Source organism: Rosa chinensis, chromosome 6, assembly GCF_002994745.2.
Source record: "Rosa chinensis cultivar Old Blush chromosome 6, RchiOBHm-V2, whole genome shotgun sequence".
Classification (NCBI taxonomy): domain Eukaryota; kingdom Viridiplantae; phylum Streptophyta; class Magnoliopsida; order Rosales; family Rosaceae; genus Rosa; species Rosa chinensis.
The window spans coordinates 64680107-64700429 of record NC_037093.1 but is presented as its reverse complement, the minus strand read 5'-3'; the positions used below and the strand labels follow the sequence as shown (position 1 = coordinate 64700429).

The following is a 20323-nucleotide window of genomic DNA, read 5'->3' as shown; positions in this document are numbered from 1 at the left end:
TGACCCGGTAGAAGTGTAAAACCCTAATATCCTTGTGCTCACTCTCTCACCGTTTCTGCCGTGACCGAGTGTCCCATCCTGCCTTTTTCCAACCTTGTTTCTAGCTCGAATTCCCAAGCTGCGAACCAACCATGGCGGCCTACGACTACGACGAGCCCTCGGCGACTCACCGCCCAGCCTCCTCCGACGCGCCGTCGCAGGAGCCCGGGTACGACCCGAACCACGTCCCTGACTCCGTCAAATCCTTCGTCGTCCATCTGTACCGCCACATCCGCGAGAAGAACGTGTACGAGATCCACCAGATGTACGAGACTTCCTTCCAGGGCATATCGGAGCGCCTCTTCAAGGACACGCCGTGGCCCTCCGTCGACGCCGTCGCGCACCACGTCGACAACGACCACGTGTTCTGCCTCCTGTACCGTGAGATGTGGTTCCGCCACCTCTACGCCAGGCTCCAGCCGACGCTGAAGCAGAGAATCGACTCCTGGGACAATTACTGTAGCCTTTTTCAGGTGGTTCTGCACGGCGTGGTCAATATGCAGCTGCCGAATCAGTGGCTGTGGGACATGGTGGATGAGTTTGTGTACCAGTTTCAGAGCTTCTGTCAGTATCGGGCTAAGATGAAGAACAAGACTGAGCAGGAGATTGCTCTTCTCAGGCAGTTTGATCAAGTAAGTCAAATTTATTTCAGTCTAAATTTTCTGAATTTCAAATTTGGGATAGGGAATTGAGGGATTGTTGTTGTGTTGTAGGCTTGGAATGTGTACGGTGTGCTTAACTTTTTGCAAGCTCTGGTGGAGAAGTCTGCGATTATTCAGATTCTCGAGCATGAGAAGGAAGGGCTGGAGCAATTTACTGCCACGGATGGGTATGATTATAGTGGCGGCAGTAATGTCTTGAAGGTGTTGGGGTATTTCAGTATGGTGGGGTTGCTGCGAGTGCATTGTCTTTTGGGTGATTATCATACTGGTCTGAAATGCTTGCAACCCATTGACATTACTCAGCAAGGTGTTTACACCAGTGTGATTGGAAGCCACATTACCACCATATATCATTATGGTTTTGCCAATCTTATGTTGCGGAGGTAAGATGCTCCTCTTTGTTTGTTTATTGTGTGATTGAACCTGTCCTAGTATCTGTCTGTATTTAACATATTAGTTATAATGCCTATATGTTTCCTGCTGTGCTTGTTTGACAATGGTGTAAAACCATCTAATTCGTTTTGTTTTTCACTACCTGTTGCTTGTGCTTTATTAACTTCCCTATCTGTTCACTTTTGTGATGTGTGCGACAACTTTTTTTATGGGGGGACTTACAAGTATTGTTGCTTTGCATAGGTATGTGGAGGCAATTCGTGAATTCAATAAGATTCTACTGTACATCTATAAGACCAAGCAATATCATCAGAAATCTCCTCAGTATGAGCAGATACTAAAGAAGAATGAGCAGATGTATGCATTGTTGGCAATTAGCCTTTCACTATGTCCCCAGGTTAAGCTTGTTGAAGAAACAGTGAATTCTCAGTTGCGTGAGAAGTATGGTGAAAAGATGATTAGAATGCAAAGATATGATGATGAAGCATTTGCTATCTATGATGAGCTCTTCTCCTATGCATGTCCTAAGTTCATTACTCCATCTGCTCCAAGTTTTGAGGAGCCTCTTGTTAATTACAACCAGGTATGTAGGGCCATAGACCTTGGAAAACTTTTGGATCGCAATTTGCAATTCTTTTAATGTTCACATGACCACTGTGTCATATGGTTGTAAAATGGATTAGTCCAAGTTAACTTGGGTTAGATACAAGGAAAAGCAAAATATCTTGTCTTGGAAATTCTACCAGTTCAGATATAAAACGGTATAACCTTGCAAATATATTTCAGGATAAAAATTTGACACAATTAATTTTTACTGATTCAATACCTTAGATACTTAATATTAAGAGTTTCCTAGGAAAATAGTGCATAAAATTTTAATCAGTTCATGATTCTGTCATACATTTGACATGATTCGATGAGTATCAGACTATCAGTTTGTGAGATATTTGAAACAATGGTGAAGGTTTACCATTAGATATGTGTAGATCTCTCTCTCTCTCTCTCTCTCTCTCTCTCTCTCTCTCTCGGTTGTTTCTTAATCAATAATATTTCTTTCTTACTTTTTCAGGATGCATATAGACTTCAGTTGAAACTTTTCCTTTATGAAGTGAAGCAGCAACAGTTATTATCAGGTGTTAGGACCTTCTTAAAAGTCTATTCATCCATCTCTCTTGGGAACCTTGCGAAGTACATGGAAGTGGATGAATCCAAGTTGAGGTGGTTCATCAGGATTTTCTTGTAGCTGTTTTTGTCTGATTCTGCTGTGATATTATAATAATGTTATTCTGCCACTGCCTTACAGGACTATCTTGCTGACATACAAACACAAGACACATGCGGTTGACACTGATGGAAAAACCATTTCCAATGCTGATGTGGATTTTTATATGAACGATGTATGTTAAATTTCTTTTATGTTCTCTTATCTTGTTTATGGAAGAATTATGATAGGCATTGGTCTAAATATTCCATGGGCATATTTGTAGACAATCCTCTAGATTTATGGAAACTAGAGGTGCTTAGGCACTTGGTTCATGTGATTTTCTTGGAAATGATTATTAATCAACAGCAAGATTTGAAACAGTGTTACTTAAGTCATGGCTAGTCTTATTTACTAGAGTCCTGGATTGAATGCTGTTTCCATATTGCAATTCTCCGTAAGATGAGATAACAATCATCTATTTTAGGGATGGTTAAGTTAACCGGATTATCTCTGGGATTGTATAGTGCAATAGAAGTTATATATAATGAATGGTGTGACCTAAATCATTCTGGTGCAGGATTGGGTTTATGTTGTTGACTCGAAACCACCAAAACGATATGGGGATTACTTCTTGCGTCAGATAGTGAAGGTATGCACAATTCCATGTTTTGTGAATTTTATCTATATGACAACACAAACTAGATTAAGGAGTTGTTATCAACACTCTTGCAATGTCAAAGTACACTCGTTTTGCAGAAAGATGATAAAATATTAATCTGGGTGTAGATTGACATTATAGGAGTGTTAATAACAACTCCCCCTTTAATTATCTTCCTTTTTAATCTGTTCTTTCCTTATCGTCTTCTGATTGCAGCTTGAAGGGGCAATCAACGATCTGGACAGGATAAAGCTGGATTGAGTCATTCACTAATTTCTAGACTACTTCTCTTCTGCCATTTTTGCTCATTTAGAATTTTACTATGATAATTGGAGAATTTTGTTGTTTCTTTTGAATTACCCATGCTTCATGTACCTGTCCTTTTGATTTAGTGGATGTGGTGAGCTCAAAAATCGCAAAATGTAATTTACACCTGTTATGCATTTATGTACTTAAATTTGCCAGCATACAAATTTGCAATTTATTTTTGGCAAGTATGTGATGCTACTTTTTGTTTTTGTTTAAAAAATCTTTGCAGCAGAGTGAACCTGCTCTTCTGCTCCATACAAAATGGAATGGGCCATCTGGTCCAACTGGAAACCGATCTTGATCCTCATTTAACATAGTAAGCCCAACCTTTTGATGGTTTCGACTAGGTTGAGCAAAGCAAGGCTTTAGATTACAAATTTACAATGTTTTCCATGACCTATATTAATTTGTTCATACAGTGTATGGTTCTAATCTGAGAGCGACATTGACTCTACTACCTGCAAAGTACATAACATGTGCAAATTAATGGATTAGTGGGAGATAGCGATGCACGTTGGTTTTGTCTTTGGATTGGCGGACCTCTTATTGCTTGTCAATTTTCTGCGGTCTCATATGTCTTCAATTCCATGCCAAGACGCATAGAAAGATGCTGTCCCTTTGAGGTTTTCATTTTCATTGACATTGATTGAGACGTTTACTTACCAGTTTCATACAAGATGAAGTTGACAAGCTCCTTTCGGTTTATAAAGACGAAAGGAAACGGAGCTTAAGTAGGGTTCATATAAAACAGCAACTAAGATATAGTTTTATTTTTACGAGAATGTTTCATATTGAAATAACCGGCCAGAAATGGGTGCAATTCAAATTCTTTAGCAAATAAAAGAAAAACTGTTTAGTGAGAAAAAAAGGAGAGTTTTACAAAGAAAAATCTCTAAAACAACCAAGACCCGTCAAAATTGAAAGCATGAGAAGCAGAGAGAGAGGCACTGAATTCTTCCAAGCTTTCACAGCGTGATTATGGCCAGTATCAACTATAGCATCTGTCAGGAAATTGGCTTCCTTTTGATATGTTTGAATCGAACTAGTTGAAAGTTGAAATAAAATAACACATATTCAGTTCACAGTCGGAAATGAAGGATTCGTGAAATTGAAGTCTGTCTTGTTCATACTCATGTTTGAATGCTAGGTGTAGCTTCAGCTTGAATTACTGCACACGGTGAGTAAGTGACACACTTGCAATCTAACAGTCAACAAAATCCCACACACAGCAGGTCACATGATCATGGGGCTCATCATGCACGAGGAAATGGATTTGATTTCAGGGCCATATGATCAAACGGGTCTGTTCTCCTACCATATCTCAATCCATCATGTCTAGCTCATAGGAACTCCACAGGGATCAAAACCCACATGAATTCAACCTCCACCCCAAGTTAGCAACCCCCGTTTCTAATCCAGCAACTTCTTCTACACGCATCGATCTTCATGATTACAATTTTAAACTGATAAAGACTGAAATTATTGAATCATAAAGGCATATAATTAATGTGGAAGATGAAGAACAGATAGAGAGGAGTATCACTACCACTCACTGCTCGGTGATAAGAATGGTATACTGTGCAAGATGTTGCTTGCACAACTCAATGAGAGCTTTGAATTTCTTAGTCAATATCTTCGGTGTCGGAGTGATCATCTACACTCTCTGGCTGCTCAAGAAGTGGCAGGATGGAGTTACTGAGCTGCTTCCTGTCCCAATTGTTCCTAAACCATGGTATATTATTCAACTCTGTATACCTTACAGAATTCATTGCTTCATGCTTTGTTTACTCTCCTCGATCTTCATGAAAAGAAGAGGTAAAATTATATGGCTCATTGCTTGTCGTAGGTCGAAATCAATTTTCGATTCATTGCTTCGTTCTGCTTGACAGGTTTATATATGCATGTTTAGGTGTGGGAATGGCTGTCTGTTTCAGCACACTTTGCAGTTATCTTGTTGCTCATTGCATCACCGATTCTACTTTTCTTCTCATGGTATCCTTTCTCATAAATCGATCAGCTTACAACAACGCTTTAGTTTCTACTTTCTACCATTAAAATTCATAAATTTGGTTTGGATAATCCTTGACCAGTTTTAATTAGTACATAGTCTTTGTCTTCTCTCTTCTTTGCCTTGAAGTGGCAGTGGTTGTTGCAATTTTCTTCAAGATGAACTGGCCAGCGGTATGTATGCTTTCTTCAATTTGTAACATTTCTTGAAATCTTGCGGGTTTATAGTGTAACATAGACTAGTTACCTCACATTCACTATAAGAGTTCAACTCTAATATGGTATTTGTGTTTCTTGCAACAGAAACTTGCAGAGTACATAGATGACCCCAGGTTCAAGAAGTTCATGTTATTTCATCTTTACTTGTGTCGTCTCATTGCGATTCTAATATTGGTACCGCAGGTACTGATTCTTCTGTGTTCGATCTGATTTTGAAGTTTGGTCTGAAGTAAGAGGAAGTTCAATATACTGATGCTTGCGGTTCACATTTTGCAGATCAAATGTGTAGTTTTAGCAATCATTCTTTGGGCTATTGGTACCGAGCCACTGAGTCACTGCAACTATTCTGATCATGTAACTGACTTTAGATATTCATTTCTGGTGATACCAAGCCCAGCATCTTTCCTCAATATGTCGGGTCGTGGCTCCAGAAATTATGAAGCCTTGCCAAGATCAGATCAATGTGAATATCGGCCACGGCTGAGTTTTTTCTCACATATTAACAGATTTTTCAGAATGCAGTTTCATAGAAGAGTTACACTTAGTTAGAGCATTAGTACAAACACACTAATTTGATCTCCCTAAATTCCCTGTTGTTTACTCTTCTTCTTTTGTTTTTTTCTTGGTACATCATTCTGATACAAATTCAACTCTCATTCTGTTATACCATCAAATGAGTATGATGCATCACTGCAAGTGAAAATTTGATGCCTCTTGCAATCACAGTTCTCTCGAGTTCTCAGCTTGTAGCTTTTTGCTGGGACATCGGGCGTCTTGACTATCATATAAACCCCGGAATACATCAAGAGAACACCCAAAAAAAAAAAGGTTATTATCACAAATGGTACCTGAACTATAGCTCAATCTTATCGATAGTACCTGAATTTCAATTTTGATCACAACTAGTACCCGAATTTTTCGATTTCATTTTAAATAGTACCTAGAGCCACCTCCGGTCACTATTCCGACTAAAAACGGCATGTGAGGCAGTCATAGTGATGATTTTTGATGATTTCAATGGTTACGATCATATATAGTGATAATTTATTGGTAATACACTTGCCTTGAACTTATTTTTTTCTTTTATATTTAGCTTTTTTGGCCGGAATAGTGACCGAAGGTGGGCTTAGGTATCATTTAAAATGAAATAGAAAAGTTCGGGTACTGGTTGTGATCAAAATTGAAATTCAGGTACCATCGATAAAATAGAGAATAAGTTCAGGTACCATTTGTGATAATAAGCCAAAAAAAAAAAAAAGAGAGATAATGGATGAAACTGAAGCTTCAAATTATTGCAAGTAATGATATAAGTAGTATAGAACAGTTAAAATGTTGAACTTCTATTTCGGTGCCACCCATAACCAAAAAATAAGAAAATGATATGTTGGTTTATATGGAACTTGAATAGGTTAGAAGAAGGCATGTACATAGTACATGTGCTCCGTTCTGTTTTAATTAGCTGGAAAATCATTATAATAATTATTTGTGTATCCACTAATAACGAGTAAATTGATATTAATTCAAAAACAAGGCGTTGAATGATGTTTGGAAACTAGAATTCATATTTTCCAAGACATGTAATTTGACGATTAGAACTCAAAATTTTTGAATGAAAAAACTCATGCCAATTATTAGGAGCTGCTTCTATAGCGATTATTTACAACGTTGAGAACATAAAATTGGTTTTTCGTCTCAAAATATGCAATCATAAACTCCTACAACATATCAACAATTCGTATAGTTTAAACCCCAATGTTTAATAGTAAATCTATTTCAGACTTGGGGGAAATTGGAACATCTTGGGTAGGGGTGGGCGTCCGGACCCGAAAGACCGAGGACCCGATCCGAACCGAGGAAAAAAGACCGAATCGGTTCGGTTTTAGAATAGAAATTTTCGGTTCGGTCTAAAGCCCGACCCGAATTCATGTAATCGGTTCGGTCTCGGGTTTCATATTTTCAGGGCCTGAAAGCCCGAACCGAACCGAATACTGTAGCACATGCCACATATCAGTCTATGATTGGGTGTTATAATAATAAGTTAAATATTAAAAAAAAAAATACACAACCCTAAACCTAAAGGCCTCCGTGTCCTCCAGTCCACTAACTCGAGTACTCGACACTCGACAGCCTCCTCTCTTTCCTTGCCCCAAATTTCAGATCTGATGAAATCTCCCTCTCACTCTCTCAGTCCCTCCCTCACCCTTCTCTGAGTTCTCAGCTCCGACCTGCTCTCTCTGAGTTGTCTCGAACAGCCTCCTCTCTTTGCTTGCCCCAAATTTCAGATCTGATGAAATCTCCCTCTCACTCTCTCAGTCCCTCCCTCACCCTTCTCTGAGTTCTCAGCTCCGGCCTGCTCTCTCTGAGTTGTCTCGATCTCCGAATATCGAAATCCTCCTCCGCTCTCTCTGTCACGGAATCAAAACTGAAGGTCAAGGCTTGACCGTTACTTTTTCTCAACATCTCTCTCTCTCTCTCTCGCTGTGATCAAAGCTTCTTCTTCTTCTTTGCAATACCCAGGTATTCGGTTCTTCTTCTTCTTCTCTCGCTGTGACTAATCTGTGTTCTGCAGTTCATTTGGTAGAACAGTCTTACCAAAGCTGGGTTCTTTTTTCTTTTTCTTTTTTTTAATCTGTGTTCTGCAGTTCATGTGCTATCAAGGTTTTATCTGTTAAAACTTTTAACTTATGCTTAATCTCTAGAGTTGGGCCATTGATTAGTCATTGTAAGATTAGATCACTGTACGGGACACACCTCAAACACAAACAGCGACTGATTTAATGGCTCTTGATTCCAGGGTTTCATTATTTTCTAGGCTCTAACAATGACTAATCAGCGGCTAAAGAATTCGGAGTTTCATTACTTTGGAGGCTAAACAAGTGACTAATCAACAACTCTCGATTCCGGAGTTTCATTACTAAATAGGACTACAGAATTTTTGAAGCTTAAACCAAATTGAGGATAATGACTACTGAGTATTTTGGTTCTTGTTATGGGGCTTAACTGCATCATTAAGTAAATGGACATCTGGAAAATGAATGATAGTGATTAAGAACATGTAGTGTTGGGATATTTGCATTAGATGGTAGTTGGGTTTTTGAGGTGACCCAACTTGCTTTTTGGATGGTGTTGCTTGTTTGGGGACTCTAAAAAGCAAACTTGTCTAGTACTAGTAGCATCATTTCTGTGTTCATATTCACTTCAACTTGACTACCTAGTACCTTGAATTGATACTCCATGTCATATGAAACTGTGTTATATGAAACTGTGTTATTTTTAGGACTATGATCCTGAAGTAAGCAGTTAATGCCTGTGTGTTGCTGATTTTCATCGTATGTTATCATGATGATGATTTATTATTTAATCTCATTTTGCAGTCTCATTATGGTCCACATTCATCTTATTATGGGCGCAATCAATCATATGGTGGGGGTCACTACTATTAGACCCTAGAACTATTCGGTAATACAAATGGTTTGCAATTTTAAGTTATAACTTGTCATTGTGAATTACATACATGTTTGTGTTCATATTCACTTCAACTTGACTACCTAGTACCTATGTTTACATTGCTTTTTCAATTTTTCTTAAATCCTCCCTTTTCATTTTCCTTTATTACCTGCTTTGATTCAATAACTGTGTGGCTTGCAGGGTTCTACTCTACTTTTCGGTGGCTCTGTTTTCTTGTGATTAACGTTTACAAATGAAAAGGATTTGATTCGAGGCCGGCATAGTCCCATCTGTATCCAGTTTGATTTCAAAAGGTATGTGAATTGGATTTTTCTAATTGTGTTTAATTGACTTTCTAGCAGTCATGTTTGGTTTTTGATATTGGTTAATTTACTGGTTTTTTTTTTTCAAATATTTCTCTATAATGACACTGCAATGGTTATACTTTTGTGGGACCATTTTCTTAAACCAACCTTCTTTGTGACTAAAATATAAAGAAAAGTACCCAGATCTTTTCCAAGTGTTTTTAGTCCTATAGGAGATTTTAATTATGTGTATGTTGGTACTAAAAATTTGATTTCTCTGCAGATTCTTTCCTCTTCTTTGTTTCTTTTGTTTGCACATGCAAACATTCTTCATGTTGGAGTGAGGTTGTTCAACTCCTCTGCTAATCAGGCATAGCATTTCATGGCTTCTACTCAATTCATCCCACAGTTCTGCATTTCTGCATTTGGCCTTAATGATATTAATTTCTGCATTTTATTGGTTATTGACTTGTTGCTTTCAAGATATTGGATTATTGGTTACTGCTTTAATGTTGTGTTGTTGTGTCGGTATCTTTGTGATTTGTGCATCATGATACATGTTATTGCTTTACTTTTTAATTTTGTATAATTGTATTTGTAAACTGATCAAGTTTGAACTGTGAATGCACAGAGTTGCAGACTTGCAGATTTGTGTACTTGTCGAGTTGTCATGGAGGTTTGGACTTGTGGAGCAAGGCAGCAGGTCGAGCAACTAGAGCCTAAAGGCCTAGAGCAGTGCAGCTTCAGTTATTTCTTAGTTGGACAGTTTGACTATTTGTGCAGAACTGCAAATTGTGTTTAACTGTTTATGTTTCTGTTGGACAATGTATTCTGGATTTCTGGACTCTTGAGTTTGTGTTGTAAATTGTAAACTGTGGCTAAATTTGATTATTGCAAATTGATTATAGTTATGTTAATGAGATGCATTATAATTTGATTATAGCAGTATAGCATTATAATTTGATATGCATTCCAGATTTCCAGTCTTCCAGGTACCAAAACAGGCAAAACAGGCAAAACAGACATTTTGGGCCCGAAAAAGCCCGAAAACCGAACTGGCCCGAATGGGCTCGGTTTTGGTCGGTTTTCAGTTTACAAAAAACCCGAACCGGCCCGAACAGATAGTTTCAAGTTCGGTCTCGGTCTCACCAATTTTCGGGCCCGACCCGAAAAACCCAGCCCTAATCTTGGGTTAGTGCATGACTGCTTTTTACTGTGAATGACAAAGGAAATTAGGGAAAAGAAGGGAACCAATAATTAGCCTACATCACTGCTCATCTCATTTTGATGTCGATGGAATCAAGTCGATTTTAAACTCCTCTGCATCATTCTTATCCAAAACGATGCGGGCCACCATCTGACCTAGCCCATGACACAACAAGACACAAACGTGTCCAATCGACCAATCCCAAACGCATTAAAAGTGAAAGGTAAGTGAAGGCTTAGATAACGTCCCAGATGATATCGGATTGTATTGGGCTGGGCTGGGCTGAGATGAAGAAGAAAAAGGTCCACAAGAAGGGCGGAAAGTGTATTGAAAAAAAAAAAAATCAGTGCACATAAAAGAGTATGACTACCACTGCCCACTGCGAGTCTCATTTTCTTTGCAATCACAAATTTTTTGACTAGCAAAAGGCATAAACATATTGTGAACTAAACCACTATTATGAATTCTCAACTCTTATAAGTTTAGTGTTTTAACTATCATGAACACATAGAAACATATGGAGAATGAAATAGATTTGATGTTTATATAAGAAAAAATATTGAAAATTATGACTAAAATGAGATTTTGGAGGAAATTTAAGAAAAGACTATTGGCTAGATAAATCAAATGCGATAAATACTATTAAACTAGTCGGATATTGTGTTTAAGTATTTGTTGATGATACAATCCAATCCTAACAAGCAAGAAGAAATCAAATCTCCAGCGATGAGCTCAAGAATGTTTTCTGTGAGTTAGGGTGGGAGATGAAGCTGGAAGAAATGTATACTGTGATGTCCGAGTTCGATAAAGACTCCGACGGCCACATCGACCTAGAGGAGTTCTCAGAAATCATGAATGGATCGGTGTGGAGCAAGGATCTTCGTGACACCTTTGATCTCTACAATCTCGACAAGAAATGCCTAATCTCGGCGAGTGAACTTCATGAGTTGCTCAAGCTGTTAGGGCAGAAGTGCTCCGTTGGGGAATGTGCCACCATGATCACCAAATTTGACTTCAATGGCGATGGCTTCGTTAAAACCGTTTTTGAAATCTTGATCTATCAATTTCATCAAAATCCATTTCAATTAGCATTTCATATTTTTCATAGGGATTTAGGATTAGGTTTTGAGTTTGTAATTCGACCCACATTGTAGCAGAAATTACGTTTCAGTAAGATTTTTCTTCAAAAAAGAAGAAGTATTTGGTGATGAAAACAAACACACCTATTTCAAATGATTTTATGGATGAGATTTTACACCTCCATGCTAGAGCAGACCCTAGCGCAAACCTATAACCTTAGTCCCCCCAAGTATGGATTTCCGCAAGAGATTCACAGATCGCACGACGCATGACTGCTAGCATCGAGGGTTGAGCTTGAGTTGGGGGCTCAACCACAAGCACGCTTATACCAACTGAACCAACCCACGTTGGTAGATAATTTATTTCATTGCATAGTAATTTTTGTGTGAATCCTCAATTTGGGATGTAGCTTGAGTTAGTCTGCGAGCTATTATGCATATTTTGTATGAAAAAAAAAAAAACTAAGTTTTACATATTAACTTGTACCAAATTTTTTCTAATAAAATAATTTAAAATTAAAAGACTAATTTTATTCATTTTTTATACGTGATTCATTTTAATTTTTTATATTATTTTCATGTGGTGAGCAAAACTATATTTAAATGGTTATGCTACTAATAAAATCAATCAATCAAAAAGCCTAATCCCAAATTCCCAATAGGCTAATGAGAAAATAAATACACACCTCAAAAAAAAAAAACAAAAAACAAAAAAAAACCAAGCAGTCTCGTTTATTTTTTTTTTAAAAATTAATTAAAAAAAATGGGCCACAAACTGAATGTCGTTGATTTAAGACTTCGCGGTGAAAACTGAAAACCAACCGAACTCAAAACTAGCAGTTCTGATCGTACGGACGCCCACGCCCTCATTTCCATGGAGCCACAAGAAGGCGATTCTGTATTCGCACACCTTCCTCACATTCCTGAAGTCCCAATTTACGCGGTAAGCTGGAAATGCATCCTCGTTAATACACGTACAGTTGCCTCAACGTACTTTGATTTCTTCTATTCTAGCTTAGGCTAGCTACTTACTTGATAACCATTTTTATTTATTTATTTATTTATTTATTTTTTAACAGATGATGGTTGCTTTCAGCAGAGACCCAAGTCCACTGAAGCTCAATTTAGGGATTGGTGTCTATAGAACTGAGGTGGGTTTTCATAGAGAGTTTCTCCAGATTGTTGTTGTGCTCTATATTAGTATTCGAGATGAATGCCATTATTCAAGTAGTTTTATGCAACTACTACAGGATGGGAAACCTTTTCAATTGAATGTAGTTAGACGAGTGGAGCGGTTACTAGTTAATGACAGGTAAGGTGAATGTGATGATTGTTTTTGCAATTGTGAGTTTGCTTCTAGCTGTGATTATACATGAGTTCTCGTGATCTTCCATGAAATTCAGGTCCACTTTTAAGGAGTATCTTCCTATTACTGGGACTGCTGAGTTCAACAGATTGAGTGCTAAGCTCATTTTGGGTGCTGACTGGTATTAACCGGTTTGACCAATATATCTATGATGCATTATCTTTCTGATGTTGTTTGTATACTCGTTTTTGGAGTTTTCTCTCATCTTTCTTTTCGAGCAATGTGGGTTTCTTTTGCTGATTGCATATTTCATTTTTCTTGGATATTAGCCCTGCTATCAAGGAGAATAGAGTCACCACTGTCCAGTGCTTATCTGGTAGTGGATCACTGAGGGTCGGAGCTGAGTTTCTAGCAAACCATTACCACCATGTAAAGCACTTGGCTTTTATATGTGAAACTATATGTGCTCATGGATGAGTGTCACTTGGTCTTACTGTGTACCTTGCTCAGCAGCATACAATCTACATGTCCCAGCCAACATATGCAGCCCACCTGGCTTTTTTCTCTGCAGCAGGGCTAGCTATCAAGACTTACCGTTACTATGACCCAGGAACATGTGGACTGGACTTCCAAGGTTGGGTAGTTTCCAATAGCTACTTTATCTTTTTGTTTCTGTATGAGATTATAAAACTATGCAATGTGAATCGATTGATTAGGTCTGTAAATTGTTTCTGTTGCATATATGCCTGAGTAATCTTTTATTCACATCTTGTAATTTCATTTTTGATTAATGACAGGAATGTTAGAAGATCTTTTGTCTGCCCCATCAGGAGCTATTGTGCTTCTCCAAGCATGTGCACATAACCCTACAGGTGTTGATCCAACTCTTCCACAGTGGGAGCAGATAAGACAGTTGATTAGAGCAAAGGGATTGTTTCCTTTCTTTGACTCTGCTTATCAGGTAGGGAACTGTTTCATCAAAGCTCGTAGCAGTTTAATTTTGAAGTTTTCTAGGACCCCCAATTGTTAAAATTTGTGGGAGCTTGTACCTAAGAAGTGCAGGTCTCCATCTCTCTCTTTTTTTTATCGGTCAAAGCCTCCTTATCTTGATACCTTCATAACCTGAGTTCTACGTAGGGTCTTGTCAGTGGAAATCTGGATGAGGATGCACAATTTATTCGCCTGTTTGTTGCTGATGGTGGTGAGTGCCTTATAGCTCAGTCATATTCGAAGATTATGGGACTTTATGGAGAACGTGTTGGTGCCCTCAGCATTGTAAGAAACCAACTTTTCCTCTCAGTAAACACCTAAAACAACGTAAACAAAAGCAAAGACTATCGGTGTTGTAGAGATCATTTATACAATTTTGGTCTTCTTTTCGTAGTAGTGCATCACTTCCATGACAATGTATTTTCTTGTTCCTTCTTATAAGATCTGCAAATAGTTACTTCCAGGGCTTTTGTCAATTGAACAATGCTTTTTGTTTAATAGGTTTGCAAGACAGCAGAAGTGGCTAGCCATGTTGAAAGCCAGCTGAAACTTGTGATCAGGCCCATGTATTCTAGCCCCCCAATTCATGGGGCATCCATAGTGGCCACTATCTTAAAGGATAGGTAGACATCATGATTTTGTGTCTGTCGTTGGGCATTTCCACTGAAAATATTTTGATCAGGAATTCTGGATGTCTTTGTAAACTTAAACTAGTTCTTTTCACATATGCTGTTAAAAAGACCAACAGCAGTGTATAAGATGAAAACTTTTTGTGGCGGGATTACCAATATATAGCTCATAAAATTGCTTCATATCCATGATTGGAATCCTATGTTACTTTGGTAGGCACCATTATACATATACTTCTCCGGATAGTAGTGGTTTCAATGAATTACACTTAACAAGTAGCTCTATGAAAAACTGACATACATTACCATGCAAATTGCAAGTATATATTAATGTTGGCTGCAAACTGATGAAAAGAAATATGTGCATGAGGGTGTGCATGTGCATGTGGTTTTTGTCCAGCTAAATTTCAACTTGATAAGAATATAGCTGTATAGACTTCTTTCTTAGTTAAGTTTATCTTTCAAGGTTGTGGCTGCTTTATTTGCAGGGATATGTATGAGGAATGGAGTATTGAAGTGAAGGCAATGACTGACCGCCTTATTAGCACGCGTAGACAACTATTTGATGCTCTGCGTGATAGAGGCAATACAATCTCTCTTTCTGTACTAGTACAAGGATGAGTACGGCATGAAAACATGAAAAATACTATTTCATGTGTTCTTTGTGTCAACCTGTCTTGATTATTACACAATCTAAACTTTAGATTTGGTCTCTGCGTTCAATTTTGGTTCAAATTTTGAGAGTGTCTCTACTGAGCTGTTGACAGGACAAATTTGATTTTGAAGAATTCTTAACAGTTATATTTTACCTGAGCTCACAAGCTGGGTTTGCCCTTCTATACTATGATGTTTTCGCTCAGTAGTAAACGTACAGATTCTTGAATCCCAAATATTAGTTTCAACTTTCAACTTAGGACCTTTGATCAGTCACTTACGCATTGCCTTTCATTTTAGTTGGTTCTACTCTCATGTTTGTCAACCTCTCTTGTATTATGCCTGGCAGGTACTCCTGGTGACTGGGGGCACATTATCAGGCATGTTGGATTGTTTACTTTCTCAGGACTGAACCCTGAACAAGTTGCTTTCATGAATAAAGAGTACCATATCTACATGCCATCCGATGGGTAAAATTCGCTAATTGATCTATGCTGACATGATATGTTGTCAAGACAGTGAATTAGGACTAATCGTCACGATTCACAATCTAGACAACATGACATGACAAGAGAAAATAGTCTTTATATCCCAGACTTGTTTACTCTCCTACTATTATTTGCAGGAGGATCAACATGGCAGCTCTAGGTCCTAAGACGGTTCCTCGTCTTGCAGATGCAATACATGCAGCTGTTAACATTGGTGTATGAATTGGTCACAGCATTGCTTGGTTCTCCTCAAATGGCTCAATCTCAACTAGTTGCTGCATCCTCTTCTGTGTGGTGAACAAAGTGCTTCATTTCAATTGGTAAAGCGGAGATCTAACCATATAAGAAGATTGTAAGCCTCCATATAACACAATGTCTGTGTTAGCGGTGACTTCATTAGTATAAAAATCATGTATTTGGAGGTTCATAAGAGCAATGGACTAATTTTACATCAGTGATTCAGTAAGAACAACTCTCATGGGCTTTGAAGCCCAAGAAACGTGTTCCAGAATGAGACCAGGGGCGGGCAGCCCACACTCCAATGAGACCAAGAAACATGTTTTTGAATTTTGAGTGTGAAAGTGAAAGATAGGGCAGCCCGCACTCCAACCTCGAACCACGTGCCTTTCCAAATATAGATAACATCCAGAAACCCCGACCACGTGTCTGTTCGCAAGCAATACAAATCCAACGGCCGCAACTCCCTTCCCAAATAAATCGACGGCGGATAGCCTTTCCCCTAGAAAAAATAAAAAAACCCGCAGATACATACATACAAAAACGACGCTATTTCTTGAGGAAAAAGTATACAATATCCGCAGTTAAGCACAGTGGGGTCGCATCACCTCCATAACTTGACACGTAAGCACGTACCGCGACTTTCCATATATAAACGGGCCGAGTAAAGCAGAAAATGGCGTATTTTAAGCCGGGTACGAATAAAACCGTCTAAAATGAGCCCACAGTTCACATCACCGCCAAACAGCGACGCCCATAGTTCTCCTTCTTCTTCTTCTTCTTTAATTTCTTCAGCCAGTGATCGCAGGCTTAGCGCTCTCGTACGTCACCTCGCCGCTGAAGAATCGTCTCCGATGGACTCACTCTCCGCTTCCCCGACCGCCGCACGTGCCGATTCCGTCTTCGCTCACGTCGTTCAAGGTCCTGAGGATCCCATACTTGGGGTAACACTCTCTCTCTCTCTGTAAATTTTTTGAATTAGGTTATGAGGTTTTGGTTACTCTTGGAGTTTCTGTTCTGATTTAGCAAATCGTTCTCATTTCTGTTTCGAACGACGGTGTATGTCGGCGGTGGAATCACTTGAATATAGAGCTTTTTACTGTTTCGTGCATCGGATCCTTTACCGTCTTCGATTTGCTGTTGATCATGATACGCATGTCTTCTTCATGCTTTGAATTTCGTTTACAGATACAGCTAGTACTTGATTGTGATGTGTAGGATTTTTTTTTTCTTCAGATTTTTGAACAAGTTTTGTTTTGATTGGACAAAATAAACAGGTGACGGTTGCGTATAACAAGGATCAAAGCCCTAATAAGGTGAATTTGGGAGTTGGTGCTTATCGAACAGAGGTGAGTCTGCTAAATTTGATTGCTGTTGTTAAGATTTTACTCACAGTAGTTTGTATTGTTAGACGAGTATGTGTTTTCTGATGGATTGGCGTTGACTGTGTGTGTGATGTGAGAGACAGGATGTTGACTACTTGCAATTTCTCAGTTGTTATTTCCATTTTGTAATAATTAATAATTGCCTTTTGTTTGTGGCATGATAGGAGGGAAAACCACTTGTGTTGAATGTAGTGAGAAAAGCAGAACAAAAGCTTGTTAATGACATGTAAGCTATGTTAATATAATAAAAATAATCTCTGTTATTACTAGAAGGTAACATTCTTGTCATTAAACCCGTACAGTTACTTATAAACAACTTATTGGAAGTTACTTATAAACAACTTACTGATATATCCAGGTCACGGGTTAAGGAATATCTTCCTATTGTTGGACTGGCTGAGTTCAATAAATTGAGTGCTAGGCTGATTCTTGGTGCTGACAGGTATAGACGGACTTATGTCTTGTTGCATCCATTTTCGCTTTTTCACTTGTTTTAGTTGGTTTCATGCATAAATCGCTCTCTTGATACAGCCCTCCTGTTCAAGAGAACCGGGTTACCACTGTCCAATGTCTGTCAGGAACGGGGTCATTGAGGGTTGGAGGTGAATTTTTGGCAAGGCATTACCAGGAAGTAAGTAGTTTAATTGTTGCATCACCTCGTACTTTCTCCATAAGTTTATGATTTAGTGAACTTGACCTTATCCATTTTACAGCGCACCATATATATACCCACACCAACATGGGGGAACCACACCAAAGTTTTCACTCTGGCGGGGTTATCTGTGAAAAATTACCGGTACTATGATCCAGCAACACGTGGCCTCAATTTCCAAGGTTGAGAAAAAGACTAGTTAATTGTTTTGTATTTTCTGTATCACAGTGGAATTCGTTTCACCCCTGTATGTTGTAGTGTTCATGATTCTTCCCTCATTGGGTAACTGACTGCAGGCCTTACTGTAATTCTAGTCTTCGTCGTGTTCTGATATTTCTTTGCTGTGGTTAACAGGCCTCTTAGAAGACCTTGGTTCTGCCCCAGCTGGAGCAGTTGTACTTCTTCATGCATGTGCTCATAACCCCACTGGTGTTGATCCAACCCTTGAGCAGTGGGAGCAGATCAGACAGCTTATGAGATCAAGAGCTTTATTACCATTCTTTGACAGTGCTTATCAGGTATGTTGTGTATAAAGTTCCAATTCCCGCTATAGTTTATTTTTTCTCTCTTTGTTTCTTGCTTTCTCATCACACTTTGTACACCTCTGTAGGGTTTTGCTAGTGGGAGTTTGGACGCGGATGCACAGTCTGTTCGTAGGTTTGCTGCTGATGGTGGGGAGTTGCTGGTAGCTCAAAGTTATGCAAAAAACATGGGTCTGTATGGGGAACGTGTTGGTGCCCTAAGCATTGTAAGACTTGTTCATTAACTTTCCCTTTGAGCTTATGTTATGTTACCACATTGAAAAAGGAAAAAAAAAATGGAAGTCTTATTAGTATCAGAGTTGAGAGATGGCTACAAAATGAAGTGAATGTCAAGTGTGCATGTTGTTCTCTTCTGAAATACTGCCGGTATATATCTACTCTCTGCTGATTGGCTGTTGCACTTAAACTTATAGGTTTTGAAGACTTCTGAGGTTGCAACCAAGGTTGAGAGTCAGCTGAAGCTTGTGATCAGGCCCATGTATTCAAACCCGCCTATTCATGGTGCATCTATTGTAGCTACCATTCTCAAGGATAGGTAATCTTCAACTTTTGATTCTACTCAAACATTAATCATCAATTTATCTTCCCTACCCCACTCGCCTTATCTAGTTGAATAATAGTCACCATATCACTTGTATTTTTTTAGGGACCTGTTCAATGAATGGACAATTGAATTGAAGGCAATGGCTGACCGAATTATCAGCATGCGACATCAACTGTTTGACTCCTTGCGTGCCAAGGGTGAGTATATCTTACCGTTTATATGAATGAATGTATTTGCTTCATGGGTAGTTGAATTAGCAATGTAAAGATTCCTATAGTCAGTATTGGAAATACAAAAGTTTAATTGATATGGTACATGGAAAAATAATAGGAGAAAACGACCTACAGTATTTTTGAATGCTAATGGAATGTTCTCAATATCCTGGGAAGTGGTGCATTGTTATTTGACCTTATTCGCTTTTCTATTGTGCAGGCACTCCTGGTGACTGGAGTCACATAATCAAGCAGATTGGAATGTTTACTTTCACAGGATTGAACCCGGAGCAAGTTGCTTTTATGACTAAAGAGTACCATATTTACATGACATCTGATGGGTAAGCAGCCTTTCCCTTTGGTCTGATTAGTTTTATTCTGAGTGAAACCGCTGTCCCCTTGTTCCAAACCCTAAACCTGAAAACTAATCAGAACTGAATTATAAATGGAAAAGATTCCACAAGTGAGAATGTTACTGAATTATTTTGTATTTCACATTAATTTGCAGGAGGATTAGCATGGCTGGTCTGAGTTCCAGGACGGTCCCTCATCTTACTGAAGCAATACATGCAGCTGTTACTCGTCTTGCTTAATAACATATTGAAGGCAACATTTTCTTGTACCCCAACTTAATATAAGACCCTTTCTACTGTTTTGATGTAATAATTGTTACCTCATCAAATGAGGTTTAAAAATTGGTGGGAGCGAAGTGAGGGACATGGTAGAGAATTTATAAGCATGTAGAGATGCAGCAGACCATAGGGTTTTTGCTCTGCTCAGGTTTATGAGTTTTGTTTTAAACTTCAATGGTACAAGTTAAGATTTTCTTTGTTCAAATAAATCGGTTCAAAAAACATAGCAGTCAGAACAGCTTCCGCTCAAATAAACTGGGACGAAATCCACACAAAGGCTACGTAACTAGCGTCAGTAAAGGCCATTCTGTTAAAACTCATGTTCTTTAGGGCCAAATTCCAACTGCATATCTAGATCTGGTGTTCTCTTCCACAAATTACAAATTAACAAAACTGGTACTATCCTCGATTTTCTTTCAAGCAATTTAACATTACATTAGTCTGGTGTTCTCAAGCACATGCTTATACCCTTATAATGGGATATAAGCAATTGCAAACTAAACGAGATATGAGCTCTGCTAGT

The 20323-nt window shown here is 38.5% G+C and overlaps 4 protein-coding genes and 1 long non-coding RNA gene across 10 annotated transcripts; all 5 read left to right on the top strand.

Annotated features, from left to right (window-relative positions):
• Positions 1 to 28: 28 nt before the first annotated feature.
• LOC112168988 (eukaryotic translation initiation factor 3 subunit L) lies at positions 29 to 3450 on the top strand. The gene is made up of 7 exons (XM_024305923.2): positions 29 to 671; positions 753 to 1084; positions 1338 to 1677; positions 2164 to 2312; positions 2398 to 2491; positions 2876 to 2947; positions 3173 to 3450. Exons 1-7 carry the CDS (start codon positions 132 to 134, stop codon positions 3215 to 3217), a joined length of 1572 nt encoding a protein of 523 aa, XP_024161691.1. The 5' UTR covers positions 29 to 131; the 3' UTR covers positions 3218 to 3450.
• Positions 3451 to 4272: 822 nt separating this feature from the next.
• LOC112168990 (tetraspanin-19) lies at positions 4273 to 6214 on the top strand. Of its 4 annotated transcripts, none has more exons than XM_024305927.2 (5): positions 4273 to 5080; positions 5155 to 5257; positions 5366 to 5446; positions 5576 to 5674; positions 5768 to 6214. In XM_024305927.2, the coding sequence occupies exons 1-5, from the start codon at positions 4995 to 4997 to the stop codon at positions 6038 to 6040; spliced, it is 642 nt and encodes a 213-aa protein (XP_024161695.1). In that variant the 5' UTR covers positions 4273 to 4994; the 3' UTR covers positions 6041 to 6214. The 4 variants fall into 4 exon arrangements, with proteins under 4 accessions (XP_024161695.1, XP_024161693.1, XP_024161696.1 ...); XM_024305925.2 differs by having other exon boundaries at positions 4281 to 5080; positions 5175 to 5257; XM_024305928.2 differs by having other exon boundaries at positions 4282 to 4997; positions 5175 to 5257.
• A 2457-nt stretch (positions 6215 to 8671) lies between these two features.
• On the top strand, positions 8672 to 10183 carry LOC112168995. Of its 2 annotated transcripts, none has more exons than XR_002924483.2 (4): positions 8672 to 8783; positions 8866 to 8950; positions 9140 to 9252; positions 9875 to 10183. It is a non-coding gene; the product is annotated as an uncharacterized LOC112168995 (long non-coding RNA). The 2 variants fall into 2 exon arrangements; XR_005800960.1 differs by having other exon boundaries at positions 9527 to 10183.
• Positions 10184 to 12345: 2162 nt separating this feature from the next.
• Positions 12346 to 16062, top strand: LOC112169274 (aspartate aminotransferase, cytoplasmic). Of its 2 annotated transcripts, none has more exons than XM_024306290.2 (12): positions 12346 to 12472; positions 12609 to 12680; positions 12780 to 12841; positions 12933 to 13016; positions 13165 to 13264; positions 13349 to 13469; positions 13633 to 13796; positions 13973 to 14110; positions 14327 to 14448; positions 14943 to 15037; positions 15458 to 15578; positions 15734 to 16062. In XM_024306290.2, exons 1-12 carry the CDS (start codon positions 12404 to 12406, stop codon positions 15816 to 15818), a joined length of 1233 nt encoding a protein of 410 aa, XP_024162058.1. In that variant the 5' UTR covers positions 12346 to 12403; the 3' UTR covers positions 15819 to 16062. The 2 variants fall into 2 exon arrangements, with proteins under 2 accessions (XP_024162058.1, XP_024162057.1); XM_024306289.2 differs by having other exon boundaries at positions 13346 to 13469.
• Positions 16063 to 16514: 452 nt separating this feature from the next.
• On the top strand, positions 16515 to 20009 carry LOC112169273 (aspartate aminotransferase, cytoplasmic). Its single transcript, XM_024306288.2, has 12 exons — positions 16515 to 16777; positions 17111 to 17182; positions 17383 to 17444; positions 17577 to 17660; positions 17750 to 17849; positions 17932 to 18052; positions 18225 to 18388; positions 18481 to 18618; positions 18826 to 18947; positions 19059 to 19153; positions 19389 to 19509; positions 19677 to 20009. The coding sequence occupies exons 1-12, from the start codon at positions 16550 to 16552 to the stop codon at positions 19759 to 19761; spliced, it is 1392 nt and encodes a 463-aa protein (XP_024162056.1). The 5' UTR covers positions 16515 to 16549; the 3' UTR covers positions 19762 to 20009.
• Positions 20010 to 20323: the final 314 nt, after the last annotated feature.